Source organism: Alligator mississippiensis, chromosome 1, assembly GCF_030867095.1.
Source record: "Alligator mississippiensis isolate rAllMis1 chromosome 1, rAllMis1, whole genome shotgun sequence".
In the NCBI taxonomy this organism is placed as follows: Eukaryota; Metazoa; Chordata; order Crocodylia; family Alligatoridae; genus Alligator; species Alligator mississippiensis.
Window position 1 is genome coordinate 185,516,171 of NC_081824.1, and position 21,209 is coordinate 185,537,379.

The 21,209-nt window shown below is 43.4% G+C and overlaps 1 protein-coding gene across 1 annotated transcript in view; it reads right to left on the minus strand.

Annotated features, from left to right (window-relative positions):
- Positions 1 to 3,455: 3,455 nt before the first annotated feature.
- The window catches only part of SPATA17 (spermatogenesis associated 17), a 169,010-nt gene continuing 151,256 nt past the window's right edge, over positions 3,456 to 21,209 (minus strand). Inside the window, exon 10 of the mRNA XM_006265047.4 lies at positions 3,456 to 3,933. Coding sequence (XP_006265109.2) covers positions 3,853 to 3,933 — 81 coding nt within the window. The 3' untranslated portion in view covers positions 3,456 to 3,852. The remainder of the gene's footprint in view (positions 3,934 to 21,209) is intronic.

A 21,209-nucleotide genomic window follows, 5' to 3' on the forward strand; every position in this document is an offset into this window, starting at 1 on the left:
GGAGGACAGACATGCTGCTGAGTCCCTGCTTGAACAGCGGGGAGCCAGAAACTAAGATCCCACACACCCAGTGCAGGACCCAAGGTCTGGTACCCCTGAAGGTTGCTGCTGTAACGTCTAAGGAGCCACTTGCCAGGTTATATTATGGGGAGGAAACATGTAATATTGCCTAAGGGTTACTGTTAAAGTTCACTTGATACCACATTGGATGAATTGCTGTGTCACTCCTTGGGGAGCTCTGGCAAAAAGAACTATTGGTAACACCAAGGAGGTCCCCATCAGTCCTATCTTCCTATCTGTCCAGCACAGAGAAGCAGCACTCCCTCTTACGAACTGCGGACTCTGGTCCTAACTGATTTGCATGAGAAGTTACAGACAGAACTAAGGAATCAAATTCACAATCCTGGAATGGCAGAACAACATACCTAACTCTAAACTAACCAAGTTCATTAAAAAGAGTGAGCTGTCTTCCTTATAAAATGACAGTTAAAAGAGACAGTGGCAGGTAGTGTGGTTATTCACTGAGTTTGGGTACTTGTCTGTTTTTAGCGTAACAGAATTCCTGCTTTGTATATAAGAACTTTTATGATAAGTGGCTCATATTTAAACATATAAAAAGAAGATGATAAAATAAGAGAGGAGGAAACAGCAAGAACTGATATGAGTCAAACTGAGAGTGAATTGAAAGTACTCTTTTTAACCTTAATCTATGTTGAGCCCTGTCAGCTACTGAAAACTCTAGCTTCTGCAGTGATGGTCTTCACGGACAGGTTTTTTTTTATTATGAGGTCAGAGATATTAAAAGAAAGAAAGAAAGAAAGAGAGAGAGATTAATCTGATAAAGGCATTGCCATTTCTAATCGGACTGATGGGAAAATGTGGTACAGAGGTAAAAGGCAACACAGGGTGAATTATTGTGAAGTGATGAACTACCTTGAAGCTGGAGCAATCAAATAGATAGCTCTCACATCTAAAAATTACTGTGGCATCTTTATTCATCAACAGTTTTGTGCAAGTCTCTCATGCTCAGACTCCCTCCACAAGGAACAAAAGCACTCCGATTTATTTGGTCAAATTAAATCTTAAAAGGAGGGACTTGTCTGAGTTGGCCATTTCTTACTTACTAGAATTAAAGGACATTCATTTTTTGCTGCAGCACAGAAAGACAAACTTCAATGAAGTATTTTAAGATATAAAAAGTACAGCAACAAATATTAGTACTTGTCTCCAATTATAACATTTCTGCTTTTACCGGTATTGTTTATAAAGCATAGTATATTTTTTCTCCCTCTCTTGCAGTTTTAATTCTATCTATTAGGCATCTAAGTGGACTTAGGCACTTAAGTACAGCTCTATTCTACCTTGCCAAAGTCCTGAAAATCCATTAATGCATCTACTTTTGTAATAAACAGTTGTCTTACCCTTAAAACTGAGTCACAGAAAAGCAGTGAGGAGGAGTGGGACTCGCCCACCATTTTATTGTTTTTCACTCTCAAGCAGGCATATAAATCCACCTACGTGCCTTACAGGTAGAAGAGAATCTGGCCACTAGTCTCCTCTCCTTTAACTACTGCAAGATTTATTAAAACTCTTTGGGTGTGTCCATACGAGATGCTTTACTGTGCAGTAGACTAATCTACTGCGCAATAAAACATCACCGTCTACACATGTGGGGCATTTACTTCTTCCAGGAGCTGGGAGCCAATCAGTGCCGGGACTGGGGAGCTCTCTGCCCCCATGCAGGCCCCTGGCTCCCACCGTACAGATGGGAGATCCAGAGGGAGAGCAGGGGCAGGGAACCCACTCACCCTCCAAAGCAGCTCTGTGCAGCATGGAATTGGGAACTCCTGGGGGGTGGGCTGGAGCTGGGTTCCCAAGCAGGGCAGCTGCTAGTGAGCCTCCTGCTGAGTGGGGGTGCCTGGGGCTCACCAGCAGCTGCTTCACTTGTGGTATAGTTCCCAGCCAGCTCCCTGCTGAGCAGGGGGTCCTGTTCAGTAGGAGACTTATGGACAGCTGCCTCACATCTGGGAGAGCTCCTGGTGAACCCCCTGCTAGGCACAAGGTGAGAAGCACTCTGCCAGCTGCAGTGGTAGCTATCCTCCCAGCCCTGTGCACATCAGGTCCCATCCCAGTGTGCACTGGGCCAAGAGACAGCTGCTGCTGCATCCAGCAGAGCTCTCCTGGCCCCATACACATTGGGACCATCCCTGTGCCCCTTGCCATCCCCCAAGCTAGATCCTGGGGGAGTCTGGATCTCCCCCCGGCTGCTGCAGAAGTGCAGAGCAAGGCAACAGCAGCCCTGTACTGGGCTGTTCCTGTTGCGAGCAAATTTGCTTCCAACAGGGTGTATGTGTAAATGTAGTTGCAGGGAAGGCTTACTATGCAGTCTTTTACTGTGCAGTAAGCTTGAAGTGCATTAGTAGGATGTCTAGATGCACCCTCTGAAATGGGATTGAAAATATTTTGGTCCCATGTCCACTAGTATTGCATACTTGCATTTAAACTATTTTCAATACTGGCTCAGGTGGGTTTATGGATGAAAACCTCTGCCAGCAGTGGTTAATATTCTTGGTATCTGGAGCACTCCTCTGTGTCCATAATACCAAAAAGTAATGGGTGGCACTTGCTCATTTTGATGTAGACAACAAGCCCACATTGTAAAAATTTAGGAATAAAATGTTGATTTCTATTGAGATATCAGGTAGTTGCTAAAATTCCAATTACATGAGGAAAAATACATTATCTCAGACGATTTAGATAGGAAAATGCTACAAAAATACAATCCAATCACTGTATTTGACGAACTAAACTATGGTGCAATCCTGGGAGGTGCTGAACTCCTCCCTAGGAGGTAATGGATGTGTGCCATTGATTTCCATTAAGTTAACATGCAACTAAGGTGGTCAGCACCTTGTGTTCTTACGCAAGAACACAATGTTGTGAGCTTGAGTCTTTTAGGCACAAAAATATGTTCATTCTTGCCTATGTATCACGTGGCTGCTTTGTACCAGGACCTTCCATATATGAATCTGTTTATGTCATGTTTTCTGGACCAGGAGTAAAAGAAGACGTATACAGAGATTAATTAGACGCACAAAAAGTTTCGTGTTCCTTATGTGTGAAATTGGTGGAGGACTGTAGTTTTCTTTTTTAACAATGAAGTAGCATAGAAAGCAAAGAAGGGCTACATGATTTAAGACAGTATTTGCTATAAAAAATGATCTACTCTGATCTCCATGAAAGCCAAGATAAAAATATTCACTGATTTTTAATAGCACTCGAATCAGGTCCAAAGGAGAAAGTTTACCAATGTTGAAAATAATGAGTAACAGTGATATAGACTAGATATCTAGATAAATCTAGGTACTAGATTTACATACTTCAGAAAACAATAACCTAACAGTTCTACTTTAGTGAAGTTCTCTTTCATAACTGTAACAAAAGCACTTTGAAGATACGATCAAAAGTCTTTTAATTGATTTAACTGATTACAATGGGTTTTGTATCATAAAAGATACAGGAGGTATTTTGAAAAAGCAATACTAAGAGCTAGGAAGTTTTCCTAAGTCGTCATTACATTTGCCAGAATGGTAATATATACGATATGAAGGTCTACATTGAAATCAAGTAGAGAAGGATATAGGTTGCTAGAGAGTTTTTGATATTAAGGTCTACATTGGTAAAAATAAAACAGAATAACACTATTTTGCTGTAGGTGTAGCCTACATTGCACTAGAGAAAACATTTACAATAATTTGCGAAGAGTTTAATTAACATTTTGCTTTGCACTTGCTTAAAGATTTTTATTGTTTACTTATTAGGAAGTCTAGCTCTAGACAAATGCAGAGTTGGTTATACTATTTGCCCAGCTCTCGAATATGTTTTTCCATGCCTATCGAAGAGATCAATTGGTGGTAACACGGTTTCAAAGTCCTAGAGTAAAGAAAAAAAGAGAAAGATAGTTAAATTTTGATTTTAAGTAATAGAATTATTTTATTTTTATTACAATTCGTTAGTATGTTGTATAATTTCACTGGTCTTCCCTTTTGATTTTCCTATTACCTATGGTAGAGTTTAGGATGTAAGTTACACTTACAAAAATACTTCTCTTGTATGATGAAGTATATTACACAGCTATCCATTGATTATTCTCACATAAGTGTATCAGACTTGGGAGGAAATTCAGGATGAACTGACTAACTATATTTATATAAATAATTATATATTGTACATAACTGCAAGCATTGCACACTTTTTATTTCTCTGAAACGCAGGCTGACTGTGGCTAGGTACAGAAATTACACACAAACTGGTATAAGTGATTGGAAACTGGTCTAAACCTATAACAGAACAGAAGTTCAGTGTACATAGACCAATTTAAAAATTTCAGAACCTGGTGTAAATCTGGATGGATGTAGTATCAGATTTAATTGGTTTAGGTTAGATTGGTCTATCAAATTTCTGTGCTGGATCCCCTCAGGACTCAAGTTAGGTCACTGTCCCCCAGCATCCCAGGATGCTTGCAGCTCCCCTGCAGGGTGGGTGGGCTAACCTTGGCCTATGTTCATCTGCTCCAGCACAGTGCCAGGGCAGCTCCAACCTTGGGCTGTCATACAGTCTAGACAGCAAAGCCTCTGCAACCCAGCCCTGTGTCCTGCCTGTGCCTGTCAGCTGGGCTGTGCAGCATGGGAAGTGGGGGGGGGGGGCAGGCAGGGAAGGAAGCGGAGGCCCTGGCCCTGGCCCCAGCCAGAACCACTGGGGGGAGGGGTACATGGTGGTGGCTTTCCCTCCTCCCCCACTAACTGGTCCACTGCAGCTTCATTTCCCAGACCTTCCCCTTGGCAATAGTTCTGGCTGGATCAGGGCAGACACCTCTGCTTTCCTTCCTTTCCCCGCTTCTCCCTTCCAGCTGCTAACAGCTGACAGGGGCCTGGGGTGGAGAAATGAAGCCACACTAGGCCAGTCAGTGGGGGTAGGGAGAAAGCCCCCACTGCATGCACCCCCAATAGTTTTGGCTGGGTAGGGGTGAGGGGGCAGGGTTGAGGCAGGGGCCTCCGCTTTCTCCCCGCTCCCTCTCTTCCCACCCAGCCACAAACAGCTGGCAGGGGGCAGAGCTGGGGAATGAAATGTGCTGAGTGAGTCAGTAGGGGAGAGGGGAAAGTCCCCCCTCCCTCCCGTATGCCCTCCTCCCGTGGTTTTGGATTGGCGGGGGAGGGCTGGAGGCCTCTGCTCCCGACTGCCACTGGCAGCAGGGGGTTGGGGGCATGTGCCCAGCAGGCAATCGGGCTGAGTATGAGATGTTCTAGCATGGATTTCTGTACTGGGAAGTTCCAAATCTAAACTTACCTGGCAAGGGAAATGCCGTGACCACTAAGGTGATTTTCCTAGTTGCTGGGGATAACCACTTTTCTGGCATGGGATAGTTCCCATGGAGGTAATGTATAGTTAACCTCCCACTTCCATTTCCAGTGAGAAGATCTTAGCTTTATGCCCACTTTATGGAAATGGGAGACTCCTGCCTAGCTTGCTTCTGTGGCCATGTGGCTCAGGGCAAGCAAAACTCGGGGGCATCTGAACCCCAAGCCTCTGGGCTTGGGGCCTGCACGTAGGATGCCTGCCAAATGATTTGGAAGCATGTGAAGCCCCAGGTGGGGGTGAAGAATGCTTGCCAGTAGCAGGGCCACGTATGATTCTTGAATGACTCACGGATTTGGAATTGATTTGGCTGATTTGACTTGGAACGTGAACATTTTTCCTTAAAAATAAAAAAAAATCATTTTAAAAGTTCCAAATCTTTGGGGTTGTAACAAAGCCTACTTTGGACTTTTTTCATTGTTCCTAAAAAGCTGCTGATATCAGCAAAAGTAAAGCTTTTACTACTTCTCTTTTTGGATGACATTATAGTCTAACTGAAGTGTTGGTTTTAAATTGGCATGGTTTTCAGGACACCTGTCTTTTCACTCCTCCTGGAACAACTGCAGCCTTTGATCAGAGCTGGCTGGAACTTTTTTTTAAGCAGCTTCATGGAAGTTGAAATGTTTTGTTGAAATGCATAAAATATGAAGAATTTTTGGCTGATCTTTGAGGTTCAATGTAGACTAGACAAACAGAGTGTGACCATAAGTGAATATCTGACCTTCTGGACACAATTTCACTTTATGAAAACTTTTAAAACATTTTGTTTTCTTTCAGTGAGGAACACCACAAATTCTGATACTTCTAGTGAAATGGAATTGGTGTTCCTTTCTCCATTTTTGCATTCCAGTTCTGCACTGGATACTGTGCAGATGGATTTCTATGTACATAGAGTCCTAGTGACTTCAGTGGAGCTCTATGAAAATGAAGGAGTCTGCTTACTTTGTTTTCAAAATAGGGTCTTAGCTGAATCTCAAATAATTAAAAGTGATCTGCAATTTCTTACATCTGACACATGACCCTCTCTATATGTCTGCAAAACTCTCAGATCCAGATTTCCTAAATTTGCCAATGAGACAAAAATAAAAGACTCTGTGGCCACATCTACACAAGATGCTGACTGTGCAGTCATTACTGTGCAGTAGGGCTGTGCAAAGTGGCTGCGTTTTGTTTCAGTTTCAGATTTGGTGTTTTGGAAGGACAGTGTTTTGTTTCAGTGTTTTGTAGGGCTGTGCAAAACGACTGTTCCATTTTGGTTTGGATTTGGCATTTCAGAGAGACAGTGATTTGTTTCAGTGTTTTGGATTGCTGTCCCATTTCATTTTGGCCAAAATTGCTTTGAAACTTTTTCGGAATTTCAACACTGTTTTAGTGTTTTGACCATAGGTTATAATGGGGAATCACAAAACTGCCTATAACTTTGTGGTTTTTTGCCTTTTCATCATTTTTTGCAGATGAAACTTGAAGGGATGCTAGCCCCCTCTGAGGCCATGAAGCCTGCCAAGTTTCAAGGAGATAGGTGCAGGGGTTTCTGGGAAACTGCATCTCAAACTACTGAAAGCAAAACTTGTGACGTGCGACTTTGTGCCTGTGTTAAGGTACAGTGGGATGAAAACTGCTGGGATGGTAGCCCCTGTTCTCACCCTCACAACTCTACTGCAACCAGTAAGCCTCAAGCCTCTCCAAGATCTTACAGGTCTGGGCTTTCCCCACACAGGACTATGCAGTGGCTGGAGGTTATCAGGTGCCTCCTACCCACCTTTCATGAGGGAGGTTTGCGGTCCTGGCATTTCCTGAGGCTGCCACGCCACTGGCAGTCCCACCTAGGCCCTACCCTGGCAGGGTATAGTTTTAGGTCATGCCCAGGATGATGTGGGGCCTCCTCCTCCCCATATAGCCCCAGCCCTTATACCTCCAAGTTCTTCTTGGCACAGGAGCTCAGCAGGGAGATGTTCTTCCTCTGTTGGCTGGTGAAAAACTAAACTGCCACCTCCAGCTCTGAGAGCAAGGCATTAAATGGCCACCCTCATTAGCACCTATCCTGCCACATACATACCCCTCATGCAGGCATGAGGCCTGCCAGATTTCAGGAAGAGTGGTACAGGGGTTTCTGTGAAACTGCATCTCAAACTGCTGAAAGCAAAACTCATGTCACTTGTGTGAGTTAAGGGGTGTAGGTTGTAGGACATAGCCCAGACAAGGTTCTAAGGGTCAATATAATATCTTTTATTAGACCATCTGAATAGTTGGAGAAATTCTTCTTTATAAGTTTTCGGGTTTAAAAACCCTTTGTCAGGCTGAGGAAGCATCTGCAGTTGCTGTGTGTGCTCTTCCTGGTTGGAAGGAATAGTAAAGAAGCCAGAGGCTGGCATGCTATGCAGGCAAGACAGCCAGTCAGTGAAAATGTAAATTGAGACATCAGAAGGTGAAAGACAGGCTGGGGGGGGGGGGCGGAAAGAGGGTGGAAGGGGGATGTAGCAAGTAAAAGTGGAGAGGTATCTGCTACTTGGGGAGTCAGATGTCAGGCAAGTTGTAGTGTTTGTCCCAAAGCATCTTGCCCCCCTTGATGCTCCGGTAGAAGTAGCCCACCACCTTCCTGCATTTCAAAATGAGCTGGCTGGTTGTGATGGCACTGTCACCGGCAGCCCTGTCCCCCTCCAAAGCATCCTGGACTATGAGGTGGAACTTGTGTGCCACACAGCGGATGTCAACAAAGTTGGCATCACAGACCGCCTTGACCATATTGGCCCCATTGTTGGTGACCATGAACCCACAGGTGAGCTTGCCCTGCCCAACAAGCCACACCTGCACCATGGGGTTCAGGGCCACTATGATCTCCATTGCCATGTGGGACTCATCGATCACCTTGGCTTGAAGGATAGACCACCAACTGCCTGACTGATGGCACCAGTACCCTCTGAGGAAGAGGTAGGCATGATCTGTCCTGGCAACCATCTCCCCGATGCTCTGGGTGATCTTACTTGCCTTTGCAACATGCCCCCTTTCTGTTCACCTTTGCCCCACTGTTCTAGGGTGGCCTGCCTCTGCTTTTTGGGGATGGGGGCTTTGGAGTGAGAGGGGGAGTTCTTTTTGGGCATGTTCCTACTGGTGCCAGGCTGAGAAGGAGCAAGGGCAAGAGGGTAGTGCCTCCTGAGATGCATCAGCATCCCCATGGTGCTGAAGTGTCACATATCTTGAATATGTTTCACCTCCTTGCCCCGGCTGGTCTTATATCATCAGTGCAGGCAGATAGCATATGTGGGATCATCTGCCACCTCAAAATGATCCCACACCACACTACCCCCTTGCTTCTGAGGTGCGGGTGTGGATCCTGCCTCAGCAGGCAGAGGCACAACAACAGGAGGAGCTGACTCAGCTGAGCCACTTGCTTCCACAACCTCAACGTCAACCTCCTCCAAACTGCTTTCCGGGGAAGGAGACCTGGCTCTAGGGGAACTTGGAGGGGAGTGGAGCACAAACTCAGATTCCTCCTTGGTCCCCAGAATTTCTTTTGATAGGGCTAGGTCCTTTGCTTCCAGATCCATCTCCTCCTCTGGCACTGGAAGGCTTGGGTTGGGAACTGAAATAGAGGTGGAGGAGAATGTCATGCTGGTGCTGCTTGTCATGCTGGTGATGCTGGGGGGTTATTATTATGGCTCATGTTATTGGAGGGGGTACAGATGCAGGCAATGGTCCTACCTCCCTGCTGCCACTAGCACCATGCCTGCTAGTGCTAGGAAAGAGAGTGCATCTAAGTTTGGGGGAGGGGAAACTTACAAGTCTCCCTCTGCCCCCTCTGGCTCCCCCACCAGAAGACCTGGCACCGGCCTTTCCAGCACGCTTTATGTTTCGTGTGCTGGAAAAAAATGTGTGTCTGTGTGAGTGTATGTGTGTAATGTATGTGTAGTGCTTTCCTGCAGTGCACAGTGATGAGACACTGCGATGCAAAGCACTGCTTTCTTTTTGTTTGGGTGGGGGAAAAATAAGAAGAACAAATAACAGGATTTTGGGGGAACAAAGAGTTGCAAGGGATAACAATAGGGAGGGTAGGCAAGGGTAAATAGGAAAGGATTGGCTACAACTTGGTAGGAAAGCACTACCAAGCTGCAAGGTTACAGGTGCTGCTCTTTGCTGCTGTTTCTGCTGCTACACAGATACAGATGTAGCTGCAAAATGGCAGAGAGCAGTTCATAAATAGCCTTTTATGGTGCTTCTCTGTCTCTCCCCCAGAGCACTGGGATTGGAAGGGACCTCGGGGACAGATCATAGACACTGGCCAGCTACAGATGTCAATATCTGAGCAGTCCTTCCCCCCCCCCCCTCTTCTTAGTTTCTTTTTCCCTGCAAACCCGCCTCCAAAACAGTCAAAAACATCCGGAGCCTTTCATTCATTTCGGATTCACTGTTTTGGCCACCAAAACATCCAAATCCGAAATGAAATGGCTGCCGAAATTTCACACAGCCCTACTGCACAGTCATTCAGCACTTGTATAAAGTACATGTTTATACAAGTGCTGAATGACTGTGCAGTAATTGGAGTTACTGAGCAGTCGTGCTGAGGAACGGCTTTTTCATGACACTGACTGTGCAGTAGCTCATGACTACCACGCAGTAACATCATGTCACACTTTCTGCCATGAAATGCTACTGCGCAGTAGTCATGGGCTAGACGCAGCTTTTGTGTAAGAGCACTGCACTATTCTCAGCATCTCACAGGATTTCTTTCCAGAGAGATTTTTAATATCAGTCTAAGCATAACACTCCTCTTGCCCTGCTCTATACCAAGCCATACAATTTTATTTATGATGGAGTGTTTCAAATAGCTTTATTTTTATGATACTTTTAGAATGGTATACTATTGTGCTTTAAATTATTTTTTATTATGTGTTCAGTCTACAAACACCTTGCAGATAAAAGAGCTGCAAAAACTATACTTGCCTTTTTTATATTAAATATAACAATTTAGTATAACTGTAATTTTTTTCTGAAATAAGATTGCTATACTCAATTCACTGGCTTCACCATGCTGACTTTGTTGATTGGGATGGACAGAAAACATACCATGAACACATAAAGGAAGCTCTAGTTCCACAGAGAGCAAACTAATGTTATTCATATGTACCTAAATCATGTTATAATTTGAGAATGTATAACTGTTTTATGTTTTGGATCTGGAAAATATATTCTCATGTTTATGCAGCAAAATTAAGCACACTCCATTTTAATTTGTGATAAATTGTAATTAGTAAAACATCCTACAATTTGTAAAAAAATAAATAACAAGGCTACCAGCAAATGTCCACCCCTCTTATCTGGATAAAATTGGGAATGGCAAATTGAGCACTGAAGAAGTCTTCATTTGCTAGAGCAGACGGCTTTTGCTATTAGGATGCCTAGCCAAACAAAAACAATTGGCTGCCAAAATTAGCTCCTAGGGACAATTTAGGAGCCTTTGAAGTGAACAATTTTTTGAGCTGGAACTAAGCCCAGGTCCAGCTTCAGACCCAAGTCAAAATGACAAAGAGGAAATTTTCTGTGCCACTTGCCCCCTCAGTGTAAGATTGCTTTGGGTTGGCAGCTGTACTGTTTATCTTGCTATTTAAAGCTATTTCACTAGATACTCACAACTGAGTATTTAAACAAATGGCTCTGATCATGATGACAGCAGTTCTGCTTGACCACATCTAGACAAGACTTCATAGTCTGATGAGGTAAATTAATAAACGGTTGATAGTTATGTATTAAGAACTGAAGATGTATATAAGATATATTAAATATCTAGGCCCCTTATGTTTTTCACACATGAAAATATATACATATTTTTGGCTAAAAACTTGTCATTTATTTACTTAAAAATACAGCATTTAATTGTGCCTCTACTGTGTGGATGCACCATAAGGGAAGAAGGGGCAAGAAATGTTGCCTCAGCCTCAACCTAACCTTGAAGGATCTAACTAGACCAAGTGGGGTGCTGCAGAGAGGATGTTTCAGGTGAAAGTACTGCCTCATAATTTCTCTTCCTGTCCTCTTCTATGTTACTATGTAGAGCAGCTTAGGGTAAACGTTATGTTGGCAGCAATGGTTTCTCCAGGGACAACTCTGCTGGTGAAAGATTACTGAGGAGAGTGCACATATGACTACATCTCTTCCTCTGTCCAGTCACACACCCAATACCTGGTGAGAGGATGAGTATAGTACAGTCAAGTTCCCTGGTAGGGCAGCTTTCTGTTCCACTGTGGGTAAAGAGTTGGAAGCAGGTGTTTAATTAGTTTTGGTGGCTGAAATTACAGAGCTTGGACATCCAATGAAATGCTGCTTTTTTGCAGTTCTCTGCTAGTGGATTCTGGCTGGAGTCAGTCTATCTGGCCCTGAAAGGCCCACTTCAGTACAAAGAGATTATGAGCACATCTATATGCAAAATTAGTGCACAGGAATAAACTCTGGCACAGTTTGTGCCAGTTTATTGCTCCCAGGCACAGAGTTTGTGTGTGCCTGGGATTGTAGCATACTGAGCTGGGGTGGTGCCGACTTGGCTGGCAGAGGGCCGGGGGCGCCTGGAGCTGCTCCACCCCAGCTCAACATGCTGCAGAGGGGCTAGCTGGGGCATGAGGATGCTACAGTGAGGGGCTAGCCAGCAGGCAGCCCCCATGCTGTAGCACCCTCATGCCCCAGTTAACTTCAGTCAACGTCTACACATATATCATGTCTAGGTATGTCCTGTGATCTTTGGGCATTGATACATATGCTCGGGGGGGGGGGGGATTTAATTAGAGCAGCTCTTGTAATCACCCTAATTAAAGTGCCCAGAGTGTATCATGTATTAGCATCCCTGTGCTGAAAAATGGTGGCAGGGGTGCTTTAACTAAAGCTCATTCGACAAGCTTTAGTTAAAGCCCCCCCCCCCCCCCCCCCCCCAATTTTTCATTGTGGGGACACTGATACACAAGACACTGGAGTCTGCAGGAGTCTGCACTCAAGTGCACTGCAGGACTGCACTCCTGCAGACTCAATTAATCGAGTCTACTCTGAGGTATAATTACAGCATGTCAGAGCAGCCTTGCTGCTTGTGTATAGGCACCTTTAATGCCTAGAATACTAAAGTTACAGCTTTAAACTGAGCTGTCCTCATAAGCTTCATGACCTGCTAATAGCCACAAAGGCCTCTGACAAAAAACCAGACCATGGTGATTAGCTGTTATGAAAGTAAAACGTTGATCCAGCTATTTGCTTTGTAAATTTATCAGTTCTGGTTAACAACACTTCCAACTAGTACAAGGGCTTCTGACATGGCAAAATGAGTATAACAACCAATTCTGTCAATACAATACAAATGTCATTTCAAGTGCTCAAAACCCACTAAGCTACCCTAAAAAAGATTGATTTATCTGCTCCAATGTTTCTTTGGGGCAAACTTTTCTCACAACTGAAACCAATTAGGGGCCTGGCACTTGTAGTGCAGAATGTAGGTCAGCATCAAGTAATAAAAAAGTATTGACTTTTCTCTGTCTGTAAGCATCATGAAAGGGGTGCCATGGCCTTGTCGTATATGAAAAGAGCTCCATTAATTTCACTTATTTCAACTAGGGCTGTCAAATACTAATGCTTCTATTGCACTTTTCACACAAAGTACATTGACACCAATCCTGGCCCCAGTGAAACAAGTTTACAATATTTCAGCTAGAGAAAGGGGTCGGTACTATAATTTTTAATTCCCTCTAGTACATTTAGACACCTTAAGCAGCATTGCTCTTGAAAAGCATTGAGAGAAATGAGCTAGGACATTAATAATGGCTACCAATTTCTTCCCCTGGGTAGCAGGAACCATTTCTTGTGAATAGCTCCAACAACTAATTAGCCAAAAACTTCAGAGCACAATTACTTGATGTAACTGTGTTTTTGTGGCTGGTAGGCACAGACTGTCAATTGTGCTTCCTGATGTGGACTAAAGTCCAAAAGCCAGGGATAGGTCTCCTGTAGCTTATGGCTGTAATATTGAAAAGCTAATGTGTTAGCCAATTAGGTCACCTAACTGCTTCAAATAGGAGATAATAACAAAAAGCTTAATTGTGCCTTAGGCACAGGCCCTTGTGTCAATGTGGAGGTACTGACTTTCACTGAAACACAATGTCTATTAGAGGCTCCCTGCCTTGTAGTGGGAAAGCAGGGCCAGGAAGCCACCTCCTTTCTCCTGCCTACTGCTGTTAGCACTGATAAGTTCTCTATAGTCTGTTCACTCACATCAGTGAAAGGAGCTAAATTGCAATGAGATCCTGCATGGGGGCTAAAGTAGGAAAGGTGCAAGGACTGTTTTCCCATAATGTGTACCAGTATAGTTGTTGGTCACAATCTGGCCCCAAACATTTTAATTTTGTTTCACATTATTCCTTCTTATGTCCCTCCTTAACTGATTGGGAGAAATGATACTTCTTGAGGGCTGTCCCTGAGTGTGATGTCTAACTCATTTCTTAATTACCTCCTGCAAATGCAAACACTGACAACAATAAAAGTTCTCTGATTTAAAAAGATTGGCTGACTAAAGTGGAGAGCAATTTTCTACTTACTTTAATGACTTTATAACTGCAAATTTTACCCTTTGAATCAACTTGTCATTAGATCTTAAAATAAAAAGTGATATTGCATAGCCATCACAAAAGCCAATTTTATATCCTTTTGTATGACACTTTCATCAGACAGTTTTTTCTGCTTGTTAGTTTTCTCTTTTATTGACAGAAAGAATATGATAATATGTTGTACAAAATCAAGAAATTATTCTCACAGTGGGAAGTCTAACAACACTATTTTAATATCTTATCTTTCAAACAGACACAGAAACCATATTAATTGCTATTTAATTTATGCAACCAATATTTCATTATTATTATTATTATACTTAATTTTTCTCTAAGCCTTGTAACTGTCTCTGGTTCACACACATTGCTTTTTCTGGGGAAAAAAACAAATTCCATCAGTGCTAACTAGAAATGAAGAAATACTTCAAATTACTGCTCATGAATTTGTAAAACTACTAATCTGAAAATTACATGGGTCTTTAGCTTCATGCTTCATAGGTTTTATAGATATTAGGGCTGGAATGGACCTCGCAAGATCATCGAGTCCAATCTCCTGCCCAAAGGGAAGGAAGTCAGTTGGGGTCAGATCACCCCAGCAAGATAAGCATCCAAGCATTTCTTAAAGGCATCCAGAGTAGGTGCTTGCACCACTTCTATTCCAGACTCTGGAAACTTGGACGGTAAAAAAGTTTTTCCTTATGTCCAGTCTAAAACGGTCTTCTGGCAGTTTGTGACCATTAGACCTTGTCTTCTCTTGGGGTGCCCTGGTGAACAGATGCTCTCCTACTTCCTGATGAACACCCCTTATATACTTATAGGCTGCCACCAAGTCACCCCTCAGTCTTCGCTTCTTCAGGCTGAAGAATCCCATAGCTCTTAGCCTCTCCTCATAAGGCCTGTTCTCTTAACCTCTAACCATGCACGTGGCTCTCCTCTGGACTCTCTCAAGCTCCTCTATATCCTTTCTAAAGTGCAAAACCCAGAATTGGATGCAGTACTCCAGCTGCGGCCTCACCAAGGCTGACTAAAGTGGGAGGATGACGCTTGAGATGCATCAGTAGATGCAAGCCTATAAATATGATGTGGATTTTTCTCTCAAGATGGAGCACCTGGCATTTTTCCATGTGAATGTCATCAGATTTTGATCTGCCCACTTAGCGAGTCTTTCTAGGTTGGCCTGAATTGCCATCCTGTCCTCTAGCGTGACTGCAGTTCCCCATAATTTGGTATCATCTGCACACTTAGCCAGTCTGCTTCTGACACCCGAATCCAGATAATTTATGAATATATTAAAGAGTACTGGTCCACGTACTGAGCCCTGGGGGATGCCACTGGTCACCAAGCTCCATGTTGACTCAGGTCCATCGACTATCACTCTCTGGGTCCGACCACAGAGCCAGTTCCCCAGCCGTCAGACTGTAAGGTTATTGAGGCCGCAGTTCCCCAATTTTACCATGAGGACATCATAGGAGACCAAGTCAAAGGCATTTTTGAAATCTAAACATATGACATCAACCTCTTCTCCTTTATCCAGGTGATGTGTCACCTGGTCATAGTAGGAAATGAGGTTGGTCAGGCAAGATCAACCCGCAACAAAGCCATGTTATCTATCTCTCAGAAATTTGCCTTCCGTTAGCCTGTCGTTGATGTTTTCTTTGATTATTTTTCCCCAGATCTTTCCAGGAATTGAGGTCAAACAGATTGGCCTGTAGTTCCCTGGTTCTTCCTTCCTTCCTTTCTTGAAGATAGGCAACACATTGGTCGTCTTCCAATCTTCAGGAACCTGTCCCAAGCACCATGAATTCTCAAATATCCTCACCATTGGTCATGCTATGATGTCAGCCAACTCTTTTAGCACTCTTGGATGCATTCCATCCGGGCCAGCTGACTTGTGACTCTCCAGCCTTTCAAGCTGTTCCCTCTCAAGATTTTCACTGACTATAGGAGATTAGCTTTTTCCTGGGTGTCGGTTGTCAGCTGCCTCACTTGGTTCAATAAGGGTCTGATGTTGTCCTTGCTTTTTTTCTGACTTCCCACGTATTTGAAAAAGGACTTTTTATTGTCTTTAATTCCCATAGACATTTTGAGTTCAATTTCAGCCTTGGTTTTTCTGATTCGCTCCCTACAGGTGCAGGCCAGTGCTGCATAATCTTCCTTAGTGGTAGTTCCAACTTCCATCCCTTATAAGTTTCCCTTTTCAGATTCAGGAGGTCCATGAGTTCCCTATTGAGCCAAGGGATGGGTAGTCTACAAAGCCTTTTGCTACCTTTTCTATGAACCGGAATGGACTTCCCTTGTGCTTTTAGGATCACTTCCTTAAGGAGCGACCACTCATTATGGACTCCCCTCCCTAACAGATCATGGTCTCTCAGGGCCTCAGATTTCTGCATTGCTGACTGATTTGCCAGCTTTGCAATGGATAGAGAAAGTGATCAATTCGTGATCAGTGTCACCAAGCTTCCCTTCAATCTTCAGCTTGCTGACTAGATCTGTTACCTTTGGCCAGTACCAGATCCAGGAGCGCCTTATCTCTTGTTGGCTAACAGACTTCTTGAGTCAAATACAGCTCATCAGTGCAAGTGAAGAAGCTTCGTGACCAATCAAATTTGACTGGATGCTCTTCTCATCAGAGTGGTTGAAGTTGCCCATGACAACCATACACCGAGAGCATGCAGCCTCTGCCAGTTCCCAAGCAAATTCATGGTCAACCTCTTCATCCTGGTTAGAAGGTCTGTAATAGATTCCTACAGTTATATCCCCCTTCACTATGTTCTCCCCACACTGTAACCCAGAGGGTCTCAAGTCACCCTCTTTGGGTGCCAATCTCTGCTTGTAGGGAAGTGTACTGCTCCTTCACATAGAGAGCTACCCCCCTGCCCTTCCTTGCAACACAATCCCTCCTGTACAAGGACCTGTGGTCCAGACATATGCTCTCTGCTGAAGAAGCTGAACAAGAAGTCTGATTCTGCCTCCTGGTCTTTCTCTGGGTTGGGGGAGGAAGTGTACTCTGCACAAGATCTACATCAAGCATAATACCCAGCTAAAACACAATTAGGCAGGATGAAGTTACACATTACACTTAGACCATCTCAAGGGCACTTAAAATCCAAGTGCATGCATATTAAACCTCATTAACCTGTGCTAAGTACCCTCTGAACATCTCAAAGCTATGTCATTTCAGGTGAGGGTTAACTCTGGGCCATGCTACCTAGCTAGTGCTAGGGTAACCTCAGTCTTCTCCATGGAGACAAAACAAGCAATCTGCAATCCTCCAGCATCCCAGGATGCAACACTCCTAGCCCCTCCCCCCATCAGGGATAAAGTGCTGGTGTCCTGGCTCCTAACCATGACTTGCTCACCAGCCCTTTAATGGCAAGTGACAGATGTACAGGAAATATATTAACCCTTAATGTGCAAGTGCTCAGAGCATATTCTAATTTTAACACAGCTTAACATTCCACAGATTTAGTATGGCCTAAGTGAAATGTGTAACTTTACCTGTACAAAGTAGTAATATTTCAGAAAATGCAACTGCTTAAATGCTTAGGGTAAAACTATTTGAATTCTCTCTTAATAAACACATATTTCTCATAAGAATAGGGTACTTTACAATCATTATGTACATCAAGAATTTTAAACTGGGTAACTCCTAATATTCTTACTGTGCTTTCACCAGTCTTTTGCCAGGCAACTCATCGCCAAGCTTCATTGGGAGTTTTGCCTGAGAGAGGACTTAAGGAAAGGTGAAAATTATGTAAAGACATCAGAATTTGATGAGAATGATGACCTCCTAAACTTCATCTGATATCTGACAGTGGACTGATGGTCTTCCTGACTCAGGCAACATACCGATAATAATGATTTGGTCCTAAAGATGCTATGATTTAAACCATATAGAACCACTGTATTCACTGGGGTTGTTCAAGTACAAGTCAGCTGAGAATTCAGCCCCACCATTTGATTCTGGTTAAGAAGTCTCTTGATGATGTGCAGAGCTATCTGATTCATTTCCCCACATCTTTACTGGCTTTACAGTGTCATCTAAAGGTACAAAATGTTAATTTTTATTAAATATTCAGATACTGGCTACATACATGAAGCAGATCCACTGAGGAGAAATAAAGCAGTCTTTTAGAGTATCGCTTTTAAGCAAATTCAAATTCGGTCATATTTAAAAAAACCCCCAAATATACTTAGCACAGCCTAGTCGGCTGTGGCAAACATTACAATATATACTGTACTAGACTTCCATTCATGTTATTAACCTGAAGAAGCAGCACCACCCATTTTTCTGAAATTACCTAATATCTATATTTGAACCAAAATTGCCAAAGATTATATTCTATTTTCTGAACTAATGCAATCTTTTTTTACAAGTAAATTAAATTAAGAAAGCAATGTGAATTTCCTCACAAGCTATTTCATACTTCAGTACCCTTGAACTTTACTAGATCTGGGCTAAAAAAACAAATGCACAAGTGAAATAGTTTGACTGGTATTCAGATTCCCAAGAGAAGTTTATTTGCTATTGGCATTTAGATCTTTATTTATAGCAGGCCAATTTCAAAAAAGTATTTTGGAAAGAAGGAGCAGATGTTTAGTGTATTCATCTTAATTTATCCAAAATGTATAAATGACATTTGCTGGGTGTGAAAACACACTGATACATATTAAATACACCTTTTATGAGCATATTAAATCTAAGTGAGATGGAACTATGCCTACCATTACATTCCTGTGCACATAAAATACACTGAGTTTTAAAAGCTTGTGATGAATCATGGAATCATCATAGAATCATAGAAATTAAGGGCTAGAAGGGACCTCAAAAGATCATCGAGTCCAACTCTCTTGCTCTGTGCAGGAATACTGCTGAGATCAAATGATCCCAGCAAAGTGTTTGTCCAGTCTCATCTTGAAAACTTCCAAGGTTGAGGGCTGTACCACCTCCTTGGGAAGTCTAGTCCAGGTTCTGGTCACCCTTACCATAAAGAAGTTCTTCCTTGCATCCAACCTGAAACCAAACCCTAACAATTTATGGCCATTGCTCCTTGTCCTCCCCTGGGGCACCCTAGTGAACAGTTTTTCTCCCAGCTCACAATATTCACACCTTACATACTTATAGATGGCTACCAAGTCCCAACGTGTAGGGGGTGAACATGGATGCACGTGCACCCCCTGAGCTTGGCGATGCACCCTGCTCGCCACTCTCCCTCACTGCCAACACTGCTGGTGGCATCTGCAGGTGGTTACCGACCACTGGTCGGTGCTTGCCACCCCCCTGCCACTGCCATCACCGCTGCCTCAGCTGTCTGCGAGAGCTCCCTGCTCGGCCTGCCCCCACCACTGACACTGCCATGGCTACCTGTAGGAGCTCCCCATTCACCACCGCCATGCCTCTGCTGCTGACACCACTGCCTGAGGGTGGTCACCATGCCCCCCAGCCTCCGGGGGCATGTGGTGCTCATGGTCCCAGATCCCTTAATCTTTCCTTATAAGGCTTGTCCTCCAGGTCCTTAATCATTCTTATGGCCCTTCTCTGGATCCTTTCAAAAGCATTCTTCATGCCTTTTTTGAAGTGCGGTGCCCAGAACTGTTCACAGTACTCCAGCTGTGGTCTCACCAGCACTAAGTAGAGAGGAACTATCACTTCCTTAGCCCTACTTGCGATGCATCGGCTAATACATCCCAGTATGCGATTAGCATATGAAATGGAAGGGAAGAAATGTAAACATGGGCATGTATCCTTGTATGCCAACTCCTTGGTCATGGCCATTACTCAGATTTTGACTGCTGGATATATAGCATGTACAATAAAAAAATAATAAATTTAGGCATACCAGTACCTTGATTCATGTAATTTATGGCCACGTCCAGACAAGCATGGCCATGTGGTATGTGGTGCCATAGACCTGTCTGCAGCACCACATACCACACATTCAGGGCTCCTATACATGGAGCGTGCCAGAGCAGACTCAATTAATCAAGTCTGCTGGAGCATGGAAATTAACGTGGTCTGGCAGCCTTCCACATCACATGTATCAGCATCCCAGCACATCTCCACACTGAAAAAATGGTGATGGGGTACTTTGAAATAAGACACATTCAATGAGCTTTAGTTCAAAGTACCCCACCACCAATTTTTCAGTGTGGGGACATGTGGGGATACCGATACACATGACGCATGGGTGTTTTTAATTAGCACAGCTTCTAATTAATGTGCCCAGTGTGCATCTCGTAGCACATGTAAAAATGCTGTCAGGCATTTTCTATGATGCTACCTTGAAGTGCGGGGCGGGAGGGGGTTTGACCCCAGGAGACAGGGTGTGATGTGGCTACAGCTTCCCTGGCCCCCAGGACCCCAGGTAAGTTTTCTGAAGCCAGCATAGTTTCTGCCCCCAGCCTCTCCTACTCCACTCAGGGTAATCTGCCATGTGCTAGAGGGCACATAGCATAGGTGTTCCCAGAGGACAACTAGCAGCAGCACACAAGGTGAACCAAACATCTGCACTTGTCTGGATGCGGCCTACATGTCACCCCTTCATTGTGTAATCTGTTCTACCATAACATTCTCTTTCCAGTAGGAACCAAGGCAGAACCAATTGTACACTGCAAAGGCCAACAAAGAACCACTTTTAACTTTCTAGACCCAAACCAGGAAACATTCTTAACATGTTAAGATCAAGTTGCAACTATATCCAACTTCTAGCTCATGCCAACAGGAACTTAAGCGAGACAAATTCTGAGTTTTCAATCCCAACCAGGAAAGAGATTTACTTTTATGAACAAAAGTCAGAAAAACAAAGGTTAAACTAATATGAAATGGAATCTGAAACTTAAAAGTGATTCTAATGTGACTTCTACTAGTTCGACACTATTTTTAATTAGGCTTCAGAGAGAGAGAGAATGTTTTTGAGAGAGTTATTTTCCAAATATTAGTTAATTCACACTTCAAAGAGATATTATGAACTTCATAATTTACTACAGGTAAATATCCTTTATGGATGCATCAATAGAGCCATTTTCAGGGGAAGGGTATAGCCTCACTTCTTGTTACACTGAAGGCAGTTATGAATCAGAATTCTTGTGTTTTAGAATAGTATTGCCACAAATGTAGGAAGTTATCTTACATTTCACCTTCTGCATTTGACATGTCTGAAAATTTTGTTCAATTTAGTGGGCATCATGTACTATTGAAACACAATCTTAAAATGATATTTCTTT